Source organism: Ascidiella aspersa, chromosome 1 (assembly GCF_963924565.1).
Source record: "Ascidiella aspersa chromosome 1, kaAscAspe10.2, whole genome shotgun sequence".
In the NCBI taxonomy this organism is placed as follows: domain Eukaryota; kingdom Metazoa; phylum Chordata; class Ascidiacea; order Phlebobranchia; family Ascidiidae; genus Ascidiella; species Ascidiella aspersa.
Genome location: NC_139447.1, coordinates 24,279,899 through 24,296,614, shown reverse-complemented (window position 1 = coordinate 24,296,614; position 16,716 = coordinate 24,279,899). Strand labels below are relative to the sequence as shown.

The window sequence follows — 16,716 nt, the reverse complement described above, 5'->3', positions numbered from 1 at the left end:
GTTTATTAGGTTTTTATTATCTGAAATGTTTAAAAAATACTATACGAACAAAACCGGGACAATAAGTTTCACCCAACAAATTACAGTCTGAAACATTACGATTTTGCAAGTAAGGTTAGGAACTTGCGAATATCAATTACCTTGAAGCTCAAACATTCCACTTCCATCGCCACCGAGTTCTTTGATGGCCGGTGACGTCACGCCACGTGATGCGACTACAAGATGGGCGCTGTTACGTATGGAAATGCTGTACGTGTTCTTCGGAATATCTCTAGTGTACACGCCAGCTCCATCGACTATCAACTTCACCGGATCATCCCCGCTTTCCGCAGAGGTTGGCTCGTGTATCGCAACCATCCCAACGCCTGCGTTGAACCGTCCCTTGAAGGGATCCCACAACGTGTTGCCGCTTATCGGCGCTTCGGTGAGGAAGAATTCTACAAACGACGCGGATTCGGACTCAACGGTTCCCATTCCAGTCAAACTTGCCGCATGTATCGTAAGCGATGCAGAGCTAGATGTGGGAATGAACTTCAGCTTTCCGTCAATGCGCAATTCGCCATCGGTCCTTATGGTGAAGTTCTACAAAATAAATATAAAACTTGCAAAAAATACTACGACTTTTTACAAGTAAAAATCGGTTTGTGGAATGATTTTAGCCAAACTAACCTGTGCTGAACGGATAACCAAGCTACTACCAAAGCTGATCTTCAATGATGATGTTGAAGTGAGAGTAACAGGAGTGTCGGTGCTTGTTAAAGTCATTCTGTAAAGCATTTGCCGCTTGTTCGCTTAACTCAGGGTTTCCCAAACTTTTTTGGACCACGGACCACTATTTGTAAATCAGTTTTTTCGCGGACCGCAATACAAAGCAAAAAATAAATAAAAGCAAATTTTATATATTTACAAAACTGACAACATCAATGGGATGGGATTGCTTCCCTCTGTTTAAATCATCAATTCATCATAAATTCAAAGCGCAACAAGTAAGATTTACGATACTGGATAGCAAAAGCTTTCGAAATCAATAAGTTGTGAATAACTGCGGCAATTTAATTATCTTTGAAAGAGTACACATACTGTACAACAGGGGTCGGCAACCTTTTTCTAGTCGCGGGCTAAAACCAAACTCAGAAAGGTCTCAGCGGGCCGCACGAAATGTTAACTAAGAATTATGTTATTAAAATGTTAGAACAACTGTAAATCAGGCGGGCTTCGGATATATTTTTTGTACTTAAAAACGTGTTTAGTAACTTTTAAGGAGGCAGTAATTAAAGTGTTTGGCGCAAAGCGGGACAAAAAGCGTTTGTTTGGTTTAAAATTTGAGTCCACACGTCGTTATTTATATTGAAAAGGGTAATAAAACCACTTTGAGAAAACGCGATAACCTTATGGTTAATCTAGTTTAGTGTTTGTTAACCTATCTAAGTCCGGGCGCACCTGGTGAGCGAAGCGAGCGCGATTTTTTTGGAGGGGTATACCGGCATTTCTTTCAAATTTCTTACAAGGTTTTATTACATTTCAAAAATAAAAATTAAAAAAGTATGTCCAATATTTTTGAATACGTTTTCCGTTCGTACGATACGCACTTTGGCACTTGGCGGTCAGTCTTTCACAGCGCAAGAAGCGTTAATCTAGCTCAAATGACAGCATCAAAACGTAAACAAACCTGATGTATAAAGATTGTTAACGCAAAGCGCGAAAATTTTCGCACTTACATAGGTAAAATTGTCAAAAAGTATGAGAAATGGACTCGTGTCTAGTTTGTCAAAGAGGCTGCGGGGGTCGGATAAATTACATTCGGGCCGTAGGTTGTCGACCCCTGCTGTACAACGTATATGTGTAACTTTTTAATTTCTTGTCATATCGCCACGGACCACCTGTGCAGTCGTCGCGGACCACCAATGGTCCGCAGACCACAGTTTGGCAAACCCTGGCTTAACTCTACAATGGCACTTACGTGGAGCCGCTGCGCAAGTCAAGGCTGGTCAGTTCGTAGTCTTCGTTCTCAATGGAGCAAGATTGACCGAAGCCAAGAGTTAGGCTGGTGTAATCACAGTCCACATCAAAACCGCACTGAACAGTATTGGAATCGCTGCCACTGAAATATAAACGAGGCAGTCTTAAATCGACAAATATTCAAGTGACATATTATATTAATTTGTAAATTTCGAACTGCAACCCTGTGTATAAAATTATGCGCGATTACTCACCTCATTTTACCAGAAGGGCACGCGACGCACATTGTACAATTGGCAATTCCGTCCTCACATTCTGACTGGTAGGTCACTGCTGTATACGTGAGGCTATGTGGTGGGCATTGGCTGCCTGTTGGCAACGCCATAATTTGAGTTGATCCCGATTTAAGCCACTCTGTAGCCGTTATATTAAATGAATTTTCGGAGACGGTTGATTTTGCGTCGGTTTCGAGCAAACCTAATCCGATTGCTAGCTTTTGACTGCCAGGATTGTCGCCACATGTTGACGATTTTACAAAATAACCACCTTCCATCACACTGACTTTTGGGACCTTGATAATTCCTGCGAACGAATACCAGTTATGTGTTTATTGAAACAATAGTAATACAGTGGGCACAGTTGGATAGCCAAAAAGTTTCAGATTGTATATTATAAATTTGATAGAAAAATCGGTAATGATTTGTGTTAAACAAAACTCGCCTAGGACACGCACAATATGTAATGACAACCTGTTTTCATTTCAATACACCTAAATTAGGTAGCTAAATATATAATGTGTTTATGTAGTTTATAAGAGTGTTTTTGTGTATATGATTTACCGATCAAAAAAAAAAACTTATTTACCAGGGCTATTTTTTTTAGTCCACTGCGTGTATGGGCCTAATGTATACTACCACTGCCATATTTTCAAATGAGATTGTAGCTGTACAACAGATACCGACATGTCTACCTTTGTTTGCAACGTCTTTTCCGGAATAAGCTGGGTAATCAAGTTCGAGCCTCGCGGTGTCTCCGATCTGCAGACCTCCAAGCTGGTCGATTTCGCCGCACCATTGCAGGCGACGTCCGTTCGAAAGAAGCAAGGTTGGCCTGAAACTGGGCAAGACCAGAGATCCGCCGAACGAAACCCGCACGTCAATCGGCAACAACATCACACTTCCAGAACCAGCGGTGGGAGTTAGGGTACCGTAGTAAAACCTGCGTCAAAACACCAAACAAATCATTTGGGTATGGATATCACCATGGTTTAAAAAAAATCGAAGTAGCGTTGAAAAACTTGTTTTGCAAAACTTTTCGGTGACCAAAGGTTTAAAACTGCAGTAGTAGAACCCGAGCTGAAACATCGAACAATTTACTTTCCCAAACTAAAACTAAAATATTAAATACATATTTTAATGCCTACTACACTACACGGCAAACTAAAATCGTTGTTAAAAAGTGAAAGCGAAGTGACGTAGTAGAACTTGTTTTACATAGCATTAATGAGTTAATACACTGCTTCCCAACCAGTGGGTCGTGACCCATTTTCTGTTATATCGGAAAGTTATTGCAATTATCATTACGTAACATTTATGCAACAATGCAACAAGTACGTAACAATTAGATGTGTTGTGTTACATTACCTATTTCAGTACGTACGCCAGAAGTAAGGATGCACGTTTTACGTTATGGTCGTATCTCATTGTGGCTCGTACAATAAAACTTGCATGAAAAGTGGGCCGCAAAGTTAAAAATGTTGGGAAGCACTGAGTTAGTAGATCTATCCGAACCTGTTGTTTTCAGTTATCTCTATGTACGACTTGTCTGTGGCTGACGATCCGAAAGGATGGGTCTGAATCGACTCCACAAAGAAGTTAGCCATTCCTTGGCTTCGCGTTCGTTCGGTCATCTTCATCTTGGAAGGGCCGCCGACAAACAAAATGGCGTCGACAGTTGCGTCGCCCCACACAACAGCGAAGTCGGACTGAATGCCCGAAGATGTGCTTGGTTTACCTGAAAAGTGGAGAAATCAAAATTATAGTTACACATAAGAAAATTATAAACCTCAAGGTATCATCAATCAACAACTTGTGAACAAAACACAGGAATCATGTAAGTCGAGTATGTTATGTCTTATTGACACTTCGCAATAATTATTCGTATCTTGACCGATGTTGCACTGAATATGTGATAATAGAAATCACCTTGACACTTGCAAGATTAATCTCGACCCTAATTCGTGACCAGTAACAGCAAAATACTCTAACAAGCTATCAATTCAGGTCAGAAACCATTAACAGAACTTAAAAGACATATTTAGATTTCGCCAACAAAGGCATTATCAGTAAAGCTTAATCCGAATGAATGATTTGTTGGCGAAAAATATATATCTTTTAAGAAATGTTAATTGCGTCTGACCTGAATTACTAGCTTTGCTAGAGTATTTTGCTGTTATCTTGACCAAGTTTGAAAACTTTTTTGGGTATTTTATAGTAAACCAATCATACCCTTGATTAAAATCTGTTTAAACTTGTACGACGGAAGAGTCGCTAAGCCGGGATCATATGACACCGGAAGATGTCCTGATGATGTTTGATCCGAGGTCGATTCGAAGTAGATGACTCCGGGTCCTCCTTCCGTGGCTCCCGCTCCTGGGAAGGCGGAGAAGCACTCCAGGGTGACGTCACTTGAGGAAGTCTTGTACGTCACGGAGATGATTCCTCCACCTCCACCACCGGATGTGATGGGATCGCCATTTCCGCCGTCTACGGTATATTTTCCATCGCCGTTCAGTGCAGTCACCTGAAGACAGATAAAAAAGGCGTGTTTACCGAAGTTTAAGCAGCGCTGGTTTCCCAAAAGACGATTAGGTTGGTTTTGGCAGCCCTTTAAAGTGATATTGTATTCACTCCTAAAAAAATTAGATATCTTCAATGAAGATTGTTGTGTTTAATATAAAACCTCTTATAGAACAATTACTTCATATAGAAGAAATAACGTTTCCCTTTTAATAAAATTAGATATCGCGAATAAAGATTGTTAAACTAAAACCTTATATAGAACAAATACTTAATTGGGTAAATCTTAAAAATCGTCATACTTATTTTTAAGTAAATTAACTAGTTCGACTGAGAACTTAACAATTTGTTTTACGTGTTTCGTTTATACAGTTTTTAAATTAGTAAAGTTCACCCTTTAGTTTCGATAATGTTTAATTTGACGTTGACCGCTATTGAAAACTTACCTGCACAAGGATGCTTCCACCAGCACCGCCTCCAGCACCAATCCTGTGCAAGTCTGTTGCGCTTCCGCCAACAGCCGAGATAACACCGTCGTTCGTCAGAGTATCTGAAAAATAACAGTACAAATAAATTACCTTGGAGCATAATGGTTGGAGGTTGTAGTAAGACGTAACATGAATATAAAAGCTCATACAGAAGTAAGTATCATGTTGAACGTTTCAAATAACTCTCTTTACCTTTTGAATAAAGAATTATTCGAAAATTAATAAAGAATTATTCGAAACATTCAAAATGATACCTACATCTGTATGGGCTTTGATATTCTTATTAAATAAATTACAAATCCTCGTTTTTAAAGTTAGGGTTTTAGTTCTTGTGCTTACTGATCTTTCGAGTACCATTTTCCGCAGGCTGTTTCTATACGTTTAGCAAAAAACTGAATTCACCAGCTTTGATGTGGATCGCTCCGCCTCCGGAAGCTCCTCTTTCTCCGCCTCCTCCCGATCCGAAGTTAACCGGAAGCCAGAAGGGATCGTTGTCTTCGTACTGAGATGAGGATGAACTGGGTGATCCTCCCCTACCTCCGTGGGAGCCACCAGCGTAACGATTACGATCGAGACTGCTCGAGCCTGAACATTCGAAAGAGTAGATTCTCTGTTCAGTATAGATGCCTAACGATTTTATGTCAAACGAATAAGTTCGAACAAAATGCGTTTACTCATTCTACATATCATATCTATGCAGAATGTTAAAATTCGAACGAAATGTGTTTACTGGAGAAACATCAAATTTGGCTTATTTGCGCCGAAAAAAAAAATATATATACGCTTACCATTTCCTTGTGTTCGTTCGTGTCCCATTACATCCATCGAAATTAAAGCGCCATCTGCAATCATCACATCGCCGCTCGCTGTAATATCGATCCGTCGTCCAGTTATTACACCAAGTGATTCCATTGTTAGAGTTGTAACCTGAGCAAGTTTGTGTGTAAAATGTGTCAAAAGACTGATTTTAATCAGCTAAAATCATTCTTTTTACAAGCATGAATGTGTTTTGCCCACTTGTCATTCACGTATTACGATTAATCATTTTGCTTCAAAAATCTTTTTAACTTATTTTGGAGTTACAGAAGGTAATTAAGCTACAATAAAAATGGCTTGCACGTAATTTACAAACTCGTTTAAATCATTTTCAAACAGAAACCTGAATTTTCGACGCAATGTTTCTATCGTCGAATTCACTGAGAAGACTATCTGGCATAAATCGAATTCTACTGTCGGATCCCACGGTTAGTGAAGTTGCTTGTAATAGCACACCACGAATCGAACCGCTGATGGCTTCATTTGTGTATCTGGAAAAGGTGATTGTTTAAAAATTATCGTGGATAATACAATACCATATAATATCGAGCGTTGCTAAATTAAGCTACGCGTAAATACAAAAACATGTTTGGAGTTAAACAATGTATTTAATATGTCAATCATCAAGATGGTTAAAGTTTGACAAGCACCTAAGTAAAAGCACTCTATATATCAAATTAGACTTTAAATTTAGACAACGCCTAACCTTCCACGAGGCCCGAAATCCATTTTGCTGCCGATTAATTGCAGATTGCCAAATCCGACCATACTTCCTTCCAAAGTGACAACGACGCCAAGTAAAACGGTTCCTTCGTTTTCGTTCTGTGACGAATCTCCCGTACTTGAAGTCAGATGAGAAACGGTCACCATCGCGTCCTCGTGAACGTGAAGGTTCGATCCCATATAATGCTCAGCCGTACGAATAGTTACAAACTGATTGGGGCCTATAAAATATAGAGATCATATTTAAGTAAGTAATGTCTGCTGATTATGTAATATCGCACTACACAAAATTTCGCGGTTATCGTTTATTATATCCGTCTAATTCGTTACCCATGTCAATGGTTGGAAGATGCGAAACAGTCCTCGGGTTTTCTCCATAAAGTGTTCCGATTGAAATGCTCGCGTCACTGCTCACGTTTACACCTAAGATTATATGGAAATTAATGTAATAAAACCTTACGACTTTTGCAGCAAGTTTTATATAAATACGATTTTTAATTTTATTGATTATTAACATTCGCTATTACAGAATAAGAAATGAATTGCAAACACATAAGGTATAATTATGATAAGATGAACTGAATCACAAAAAAACGCTAACCGGTGCTCAGAATGGCCACACGTGCCGCGCCAAGGACGTGCAATTCGTCAAACGCGGTAACAGACTTGACATGGGACAGGATAAGAGCTTGCCCACCGTCATTATCGCTTCCACCCACGAGCCAAGTGGCTGCGACTGCTGCATTCACTATGTCGTTGTAGGTCACCGAATCTGTTGGCTGTCAACAAGATGTTTTCGATTTTTAATTGCCTTATTACAGTGTCGTAAACAAGTCATTTTGAAATGACTAAGTCCTAATCAAGACATTTGTAAAATAACTTAAGTCAAAGTCAAATCATTTTAAATAAATAACAAGTCAAGTACCAGTCCAAGTCATCAGTTGCCTAATTCAAGTCCCAGTCAAGTCTTAATTTGAGCAAGTGAACTTCAAGTCACGTCCTTGTTATAAAAATAAAACATTAGATAAATAGCTCAATTTTATTAAAAAAAAAAGGAAAACACTTGGGAAAAGACTGTCAAGTAAGTCATTTGAAAACAGTGACTTATTATTATCTGGACCTGTCTAGTTAAAAAAATGCACTTTATTGTTTATTGCAAGTTTATCGTACTTTTTTGATTATCCTCCCGCCATTGTCCATCACTATTTTTCGTTTAGTGACGGTTGCTCGAGACTCTTCATAGTAAACAGTTCCGGCGCCGCCATTACGCAGGAACGGGGCTTTCCCTCCGTATGCGTGAACCTGGCCAGTCCAGGAGGAACCAAGATGGACAGGAGCCAAGCTGTTCCCAGCAACTTCCGAGGAGAAGAAGATGGCAATGCGCCCACCTCCACCGCCTCCGGCGGTTGATCCCGTGTAACCTTGAAGGTAAAACATAACGCTGTGTAGGATGCACTTTAAGGCTGGGAAAAACTAAGTAAAACTGGTTAATCGATAGAGATATGAGACGCATAATAGCAATTAACTTGGTAAACACATGGCAAAAATTACAAGTATATGTTTTCAAAATTTTGAAGAAAAATACACCAAACTTGTAACAAGAACTGTGTTAATTATCTGAAACCGCTCCAATAAAGTTGTCCCATACTAACTGTATTCAATGGAGAAATGAAAACTGTAAAAAATTACCAAAAAACTTTAAAACAAGAAAATATTTTTTTGAAATTTCGTAATTCAACACGAAACGGATTAATAATCGGGGTAAATAACAACTGAGATTTATTACAACAAATACAGTCTTCCGCATTTCCGAATCCAGGGTAGTTGTAGCTTTTACCTTTGCCACCATCAGCCTGAATAAGGCCAGTTCCTTTGATGGATCCTCCCAAGCGAATAAGGATGCTTCCTCCGGCTCCGCCACCTCCGTTGCGACGATGTCCCGCATCCATGTAGGATACTCCGTCCCGTCCATTAGCGGCCAGTGTACCGTCCAGCTGGATGTCCTGAGCTGCGATGTGCAACACTCCTCCGCCCACTGATCGACCCTTGCTTCCGCTTCCACCGAATTCCTGCCGAGAAAAATATTGTTTTTCGATAAAAAAACGAACATTGAACTGCGGTGAAATCGCTTTGTGGTGTGCTTTGGTTATTAAGGGCTTGCAATAAAACTGAAGGTAATGTTTGTCTTGAAACGTTTTTTATAAAAGTACCTATAAGTATCAATGAACAGGTATATTCCAGTCAATATATTCAGTTGAAAAAATTTTTGTTAGAAACCTTTTCAGAAAAAAATACATAATTTTTTTAGATTATCCCATTATCGATTTAATGCGGCTTTACCTGTGGGTTAGCCAAGTCATCGTGTGGGCGACGGTATCGGTTGGAAGCAGTTGTAGCACTTGCGCCAATACCTCCCACTCCGCCGTGACTGGCGCCTGAGTTGCGATCCGGGTAATAAACCGAGCCCTTCCCTTCGCAGTTGTGCCAGTTCGAGTTGCAAGTAACCTTTGAAAATGTATATGGTTGGAACGTGCTTCATAGTTAATACAAATAATTAACCTGTAAAAACGTGATAGTTTACTTCATATTTATTGGGTGATTACGACTTGTGGAGAGTGGAATTTAAAAATACATGCAGAAAAACGATATAGGTGTTTAGGGGCATTACTGATTTTAAACTTGTTAGAAGAATAGTTTACGCGTAATTGAAACTTGTAAAATGAAGCCAATTAAATCGCAACTATACTTACGGAAACACTTGCAGAATCTTCGACGATCAGTTTGTCGGTTTTAATAGACAGCTTGTCTCCCGTCAAGGAAGATCCGGCATGCAAATGCACCAAATTTCCCTAGGTAATAATAGGTATAATTAATTCCAATACCCGCACATTCTCTTTGTTTTCATGATTATCCTCAAAGCAGAACACAATAGTTTAACTATTCACCAAACTTATTCTTTCCGACTCCGCCACAGATGCCTTAATCAAGCTATAATTGCTAGGATGTAATTTTAAATTATATTTGGATTAAATTTTACCAAAAAATACATTAATAAAGCTCGCTTAACATTTTGTTAAACAATTTTTTGGACATAAAGTGGCAAATAAATATGCGAGTCCTTATATTTATCCGGGCCTATATCAAGAAAAAAGTGTGGTTAATACGAAAAAATACCAAAATCAAAGCCGCACCCTGAGTTCGACACCGGCTCGTTGCGATTCGATCACGACTCTTCCACCTCCGTGAATTACGAGCTGGTTGAAGGGAATCACAGTCACGTGTTCGTCCGTCACGGCAGATGACGACTCGTTAGTGGTAATGTTCGAGCCATGTCTGGCGAACGTCAAAAAATGAATGGTTAAAAATTTACGAGGGGCGATTAATTGATGCGTATAAAAAACATAAGTCGGCTGTTGTATTGCTGAACTGAATTTGTTTACAATTTAACGATCCTTTTTCAGAAAATATTTGTGTCGATTGGCAACTCAAGTCTTAACTCAAATATTCATAATTCCAGCGTTTTACACTGTGTTTGCCTAAAATTGACGCACCACTGGACTAAGTAAAAAGCAAATGCTGTTTTTAAGCTTACAGAAATATTTGTGTCAATCGGCAACTTTTGTCTCAAATATTCCTAATTCCAGCTTTTACACGTGTAGCAATAAACTGTGTTTGCCCAAAAATAACGCACCTCTGGGCTAAGCAAAACGCAATTGTTGTCATTAAACTTACGTTAAGAAGAGGGTTCCATGATGACCGATTTCAAGATTTTGCACGCCGAGCAAAGTGCCCCGCATCATCAAACGAACGTCGTTGATATACAGTGTGTTTTCTGCTCGCATGGCGGCCCTTTCGTATATCTCGAGATTGAACATGAGCTCTGGGGCGGTCGGCGGAAGTGAAATATCAATACTCTGTGAATTGAGGTAACTGCTTAGTACGTATTCTTCTATAATCGCAACCTGATTGTGTTAAACACGGTTGCGTTGAGATGTATGGCACATTTTAAGGCGATGTTGACTTAACCTGAATCCATTATTTATCAATATAGCCAATTAAAAGTATTCAGATGGTAAAAATTGTTCCACACTGGTTAACACAACACAGGGAAGTATTATACCATAACCAATAATTTTACATAAACACACGAACAACAAGTATGGATTTAGGAGTAATTAAAGTAGTAGTATACCTGATAGTACCCGACGTGCAAAGTGCCAGAACTATCACCAGCGCTCTCCCCGACCGTGATGTTTACATGTTTGTTGATGTAAAACATTACATCTGCGTTTCCCATCAAGGACACAGACTTGAACGTCAAGTCGAAAGTGTCCTCTGTGTCCTCGTCCAACATGACGAAAGTTCTGCAACACCAAAAATTTCTAGAGGCAAACAGTACATATGTATATGGAGCACCAACTGTTTCGGATGTAATAGAGCTGAGGGTTTGTACTAGTTTCCCGGATTTGATGACCTTTTCTAATATGAGTAAGTGTATTTTCAAAGTTGAGTATTTTAATAATAGTCACGATCGCAATTTTTGATTTACTATTCGCAATTCATTAACCTAATGTATAGTATAGCCCAGTGTTTCTCACCCCTTTTTACATGGGGGCGTACCTAGAGACATATAAAAACCTGGCAGCGCACCTTGCGAGCGAAACATTTTTGAGGGGTACCGATATTTTCTTTTAATTGGTGTCAATTTTCGTTATATAGGCCCTATAATTGCCAATCTTTAAAGGATCTCCAGCCTTGAGACCAAAATTGGAACAACATCAACTTCGGAACAAAATACAGTTAGGAATAAGGCGTAAATAGGACTAATACCTAATAGTAGTAATGACGAAATCGGAATCAGACCTAAATGGCATAAATACGGCCTATGTCACCTTTTATCTAACCCCAAACCTCATCCATAACAGTCACTAACTTCCCTGATAATTTCAGCCCTAACCCAATTGAAGCCAAAACAGGGGTAAAAATAGCGGCGCCCAAATGGCAACAAACGCCCAATGCCAGACAAGTGGCCCCCAAACATCCCATACCCTTTACCTACAGTCTTAGCGTTGTTTTGTCTATTTAAGTCTTATTTAGATTAATTTGGGACTTATTTTGACATGTTTAGGCCTTATCTAGACTATCTTAGATCTTATTCTGTCGTGATTACTGCGAATTTGGCGTTATTATGTCGATGGTCTTAATACTATGGTGTTATAGATTATCTAATTGCTACTTGATATTTGCTACCGTCGGGTCTTGTTACGTTTTCTACCTGGAAGTACTATGAAAATCAATGAGCTAAGCTTAATGGAAAAGTAATATTTATACATATATGTTAAACATATTAATTTTTCTTCTTTTTTCTCGCGGCGCAGCTGGTAGCCTTCCATGGCGCACGGCGCACCGGTTGAGAAGCGCTGGTATAGCCCCATATATAGTTAATCAGACATGTTAGATTAAAACTATAAGTTTTTTTTTAAGTTGGAAATGCAAAACCACATACTTCGTTAAAATAGCCTTTTTCTGAATGTTTCTAACATAAAACATGCACACATATGTATGATCGGCCCTTTTGAAGCTGCTTTTTGGCCAACGAATACGGCTTACGTATCATTAGTACACCGAAAGCCATCGCAGACTCGCCGAATCTGTCGATCAATGATGCAAGCAGGGTAGGCTAGAAAAATAACTATCTTGCAGTGAGGTTCGACCTCACGACCTCCGGTCATACTGGGACCGTCGCTCTATCAACTGAGCTACACAGGCTCATAGAGGAGCTTGTCGAAAAACAACCATACGCTAGTTCTTCTAACATGCTAATTTAGTCACAAACCTAGAACTTTCCATTCCTCCCTTGTTGCTGTTCATCAAATCATCAAAGTTAACCAACTGGTGTTGGGGTTTCGGGTTACCACCATTATCGATAACCAAGCTATCTTCATAATGGGAACCTTGCCAAGCCATAGATAGCAATGAAGAAGACTGGATCTTTTGCCGAAGCAAAACAGTTCCTATAATATATTTATTTATATTACAATAATATAATTATATAGCATCTATAATAATTTATTGTTGGAAATATGAAAGAAGCGTTCAACTTAAAAACGTTTTAATTTACTTAAATTAAAACGTTTAACTTAAAAATTTAATACAAATCAAAACAAGCTAGATCTAAAGGTAGTTAGCAGCTGTTCTTACTAGTCTTTAAATAACGACGACGTGATAAACTGAAACATAGACTCATTCGCTTTGTTATATTTTACATATTTCTGCATTTGTATAATACAAATATCTCACCAGCTCCTCCGGATTCGTAGCTTCCCTTTCCACCAAGAGCCGAATATTGGCCAGTGTAGGTCTTGTTGGTAAACAAGAAAGCTATTCTTCCACCGCCGCCACCCCCGGTTCCAAGTCCGCCATTGGCTGATACCTTTCCAGTCCCTGCGTACAGTAGTACATTTCGTTGTAATTATTTTCGGACAAAATTATCAAGGAATAAACAAAAGGCAATCTTGAAGAGTATTTATTTGGAACGTTTCTGTTTTTATTTTGAAATATTACGTTTTATAATGTAGAATAGGGCGATTAAATCAACAAAACGTTTTCCATTATAAACGTTATTTTTATAGAAATGTGAAAGAAAGCGTTACCAGTTAGCGAATGACACTGGATGAAGACACTGCCTCCAGATCCTCCACCCGCATTTGGACTTCCATCACCGGACACGTTTATTGTTCCATCGATCTCGACCTTTCCACGAGCTTGGAGGACGACAGCTCCACCTCCTCTTCCCCCGGAGTGGATCACCGACCCGGATTCGCTCGTGGTACTTCCCCCGACGTGACCCAGGTACGTCGGAGAGTAGACCGACCCGAATCCGTCATCCACGACACTCTAAGTAAGTCATACCGCGGTAAACCAATCTATAGTGCAGCTGTTGTATCTCATGCTTTTTATGCTTCACGAAACGTTGCTGAGCATTTTATCGTTGTAACTTGGCTTAACCATGTCTTATTTACGTTTGTGCTTTTTTTACGATTCCCAAGTTTGAGGTTCGAAAATGTATTCCCTCTATACTGGCAAAGGTTATAGATAGAAACAGACCTAAACGAATCACCTCAAAACCTTACTTAAGTGCCGAAAGTAACAAACTGCGCCAGTAAAAGACAGAAAGTCTTTTCATCGTCGCCACCAGAGTTGGATCAATTGTTATTTCTAATTGTAATATAATTGATCCATTTTATATTCTGTGTAATTCTTATTGTTATTGTAATTTGCTAAAATTTTGGTTCAATACATTGATATTGAAAAAATTGACGTTTCGATAATCTTCCACGTTGTTTATTTTCTTTGGGAAGCGATGAGACATAAAATGTTTTCCATATTTCAGCAGCAATATAAAACTTAGTAAATTGTAATATAAGCTAAATCTTAGTATTTTTAAAATGGATTTGTAATTGTAATTGATGCAATTAATTACTGTTTTTAATGTAATTGTAATGTAATTAAAACATTTAAGGGAGTAATTGTAATTGTAATTGCAATTAAACTGAATTAATGTAATTGGTCCGATCGCCACAAATGCAAGTCAGATGTCTAACAAACCTGTTACAAATCATGCAGATAAATTCGTTATATATACCGTAAAAATGCCTTCAAATAACTTAACAACAACTTACATCCTTCTGTCCCTTGCCTCCACTACCGCCGTGTCCGCCGCCGGACGCATTGCCACCAACCACGTTCACTCCGGAGCTGGAACTGGAACCCAGGCCTGCTGAGGTGATCGATGCCGAGGTGTCGATCATCACGTTCTCAACATCGACTACGTTCAACCAAGCCGTGGAGATTAGCGAGCCCGGGTGAAGTCGAAGCTCTTGCGTCAGGTTAAGTGTCAGTGAAGGTTCGGCTGCGGCCGGGACTATGTTGTCGGTGTAGGTGGCCACCAATCGCCCGTCTGTGGATGGCAAATACGCGCAGAATAACTAACGGAAAACGAAAAGTTTTGAAACGTAAGTTTAGTCTAACACGGCGGTTCCCAAACTGGGGTCCGTACAACAGTTTCAGAGGGTCCACAAGGAGAATTAGTTTTTAGGCTTTTACCATTAGGCTTTAACGAATGTTTTTAAAAACATTTTCTGTCATTATTGTTTTATGATTTCTATTGTGACTCTTTACGTTGTGCTACCTGCTCTCAGTGATTCATTCGCATTAGTTAGAAAGTTGTTACATTATAAATAATCGTGACTGCACTAGTGTACTACAAGAAACATGGGTCAACTAACCCTAAGATTTTTATAGGGCTGCGAAAGGGTTAACCAAGGGACATTTTTATAAACGATTGGGAACCTTAAAGTTACACTTATGGTTTCCGTTAGTATAACAAGCCCAACATGTCACACGTTTTTCTTGCCTGTCAATATATCCACGGTGTCAATTGTGACGGTTCGTTTGGACAAGTACGCCTCTTCTCCTGGCTCGACATATGAGGAACGAATAATCGATCCATCCAAAATGTGAACGGACGCCATTGAACCGATAGTGAGAGTTTTCAGGCCAGAAATGAGGCCGTCAATGTATACGTCCTGTGAATTAGGCAGACGCATTATACGGGGATAATAAAGGCCAAATGCTACTAGTAAAACGTGTCAAATCTATACTACAAAGGCTACGTTGGACAATAACTGATTTATCTATGATTTAGCGATTACGCACTAAACTTACGATTTGTAAATAAGTAATGCTGGTTGTACAATTACGGAAAAGCATCCTATTTATAAATAATTAATATTTATAACAAGTTAAGACATTCATTGGTTTGGGAAAGTATACAACAAGTTATGTGCAAGCCTACCTGATATGCCAGCCGATTGAAAAAAACAGTTGGTGGCAGTGAAACAGCGCCGGAGCTATAAACACGCAGACCAGTCGGGAAAGGAGAGTCTGTTTCTTCACCGATGTTCGTCCTGACGCCTGCCACCACGTGTAAGAATCCAGAACGATCTCCGGTTAGTTTGTCGATGTTCAGTTGAACAAACGCCCGTGTGGAACCGACCTAGAATCAATGATCAAAATGAATAAGAACAGACTACACATGTCTTCTGATGTTAAAACTTTAAGTCCGCTTATGTTAAAGCTTGATTCTTTAAATACAATACTTAAAAAGCAAAAAAAAAATTAAATTGAAGAATTTCTCGCCTAAACCTAACAAATATTTACTCGATTTCAATGTTTATATTCTTGAATAATGCAACAACCTTATGAATTTGTAGGTAAACAAAAATACACAACGAAATGACGATTTTATCGTAAATAATGGTTTTTAGTATATTTATTAAAATTACTAAGAATAACACAGATCCTGACGTACAGCCTGCGAAAATACCAAGTTTAGTTTAGACGTTGTGTGATATTACCCAGGACCACGCTTTATTATTTCACTCAAATAAATTCCTGATGACTTTCAAAGATGTTTCATTTAAATCGATGGTTTTACCTTTTTGAAAACAACGTGAGCAGAATCAGTAACTTGAACTTGTTGTATTGCGTAACTCGTCTCGTCATCGCTTAGAAGCACAACGGTTCGGCTGCTGTCGTATCTGTCGCGCTCCGCTGAATCATCTAAAATTTTAGAGTATCTTTGATAAAACACACAACTTTAAATATTAAGCTGAAACACTTTAGGAAGTAAGGAATACTCCGCAGACAATAAAATGTAAAAGAAAGATTCTTGTTTTCGTATCAGATAATCTAAGACTGTTTATAAAAACAGATAGAACATAAAATCATTTCTAAAAATTTAAATTTTAAGAAATGATCTATGTTTTATCCGTTTTTATAAACAGTCTTAGATCACTTTAAATATTTACATAAAAATAACGCAAAATTTAACCGAACACAGTTTTTTTAAATTAAACCACAAATGTGCT

General features: G+C 38.8%; 1 protein-coding gene across 1 annotated transcript; it reads right to left on the bottom strand.

The window, feature by feature from the left end:
* Positions 1 to 305: 305 nt before the first annotated feature.
* Positions 306 to 15,393, bottom strand: LOC146168426 (uncharacterized). Its single transcript, XM_083386266.1, has 27 exons — positions 15,201 to 15,393; positions 14,467 to 14,744; positions 13,438 to 13,681; positions 13,085 to 13,228; positions 12,621 to 12,798; positions 10,977 to 11,148; positions 10,517 to 10,698; positions 9,976 to 10,117; positions 9,535 to 9,633; positions 9,125 to 9,289; positions 8,622 to 8,853; positions 7,955 to 8,247; positions 7,386 to 7,563; positions 7,115 to 7,207; positions 6,768 to 7,005; positions 6,405 to 6,552; positions 6,034 to 6,172; positions 5,648 to 5,830; positions 5,204 to 5,307; positions 4,467 to 4,761; positions 3,750 to 3,972; positions 2,930 to 3,177; positions 2,214 to 2,541; positions 1,961 to 2,101; positions 670 to 766; positions 442 to 582; positions 306 to 365 (listed from the first exon to the last, which is right to left on the bottom strand). The coding sequence occupies exons 1-27, from the start codon at positions 15,391 to 15,393 to the stop codon at positions 306 to 308; spliced, it is 4,938 nt and encodes a 1,645-aa protein (XP_083242392.1).
* Between the last annotated feature and the right edge of the window lie 1,323 nt (positions 15,394 to 16,716).

Excerpts from the sequence above, each read along its gene's own strand:
- LOC146168426 (XM_083386266.1), bottom strand. The coding sequence starts at position 15,393 with ATGCGTCTGCCTAATTCACAGGACGTATACATTGACGGCCTCATTTCT. Across the intron at positions 12,799-13,084 it reads CTACGAATCCGGAGGAGCTG|GAACTGTTTTGCTTCGGCAA; the intron begins GTGAGATATTTG and ends AATATATTATAG. Across the intron at positions 5,831-6,033 it reads CGAACGAACACAAGGAAATG|GCTCGAGCAGTCTCGATCGT; the intron begins GTAAGCGTATAT and ends TCGAATGTTCAG.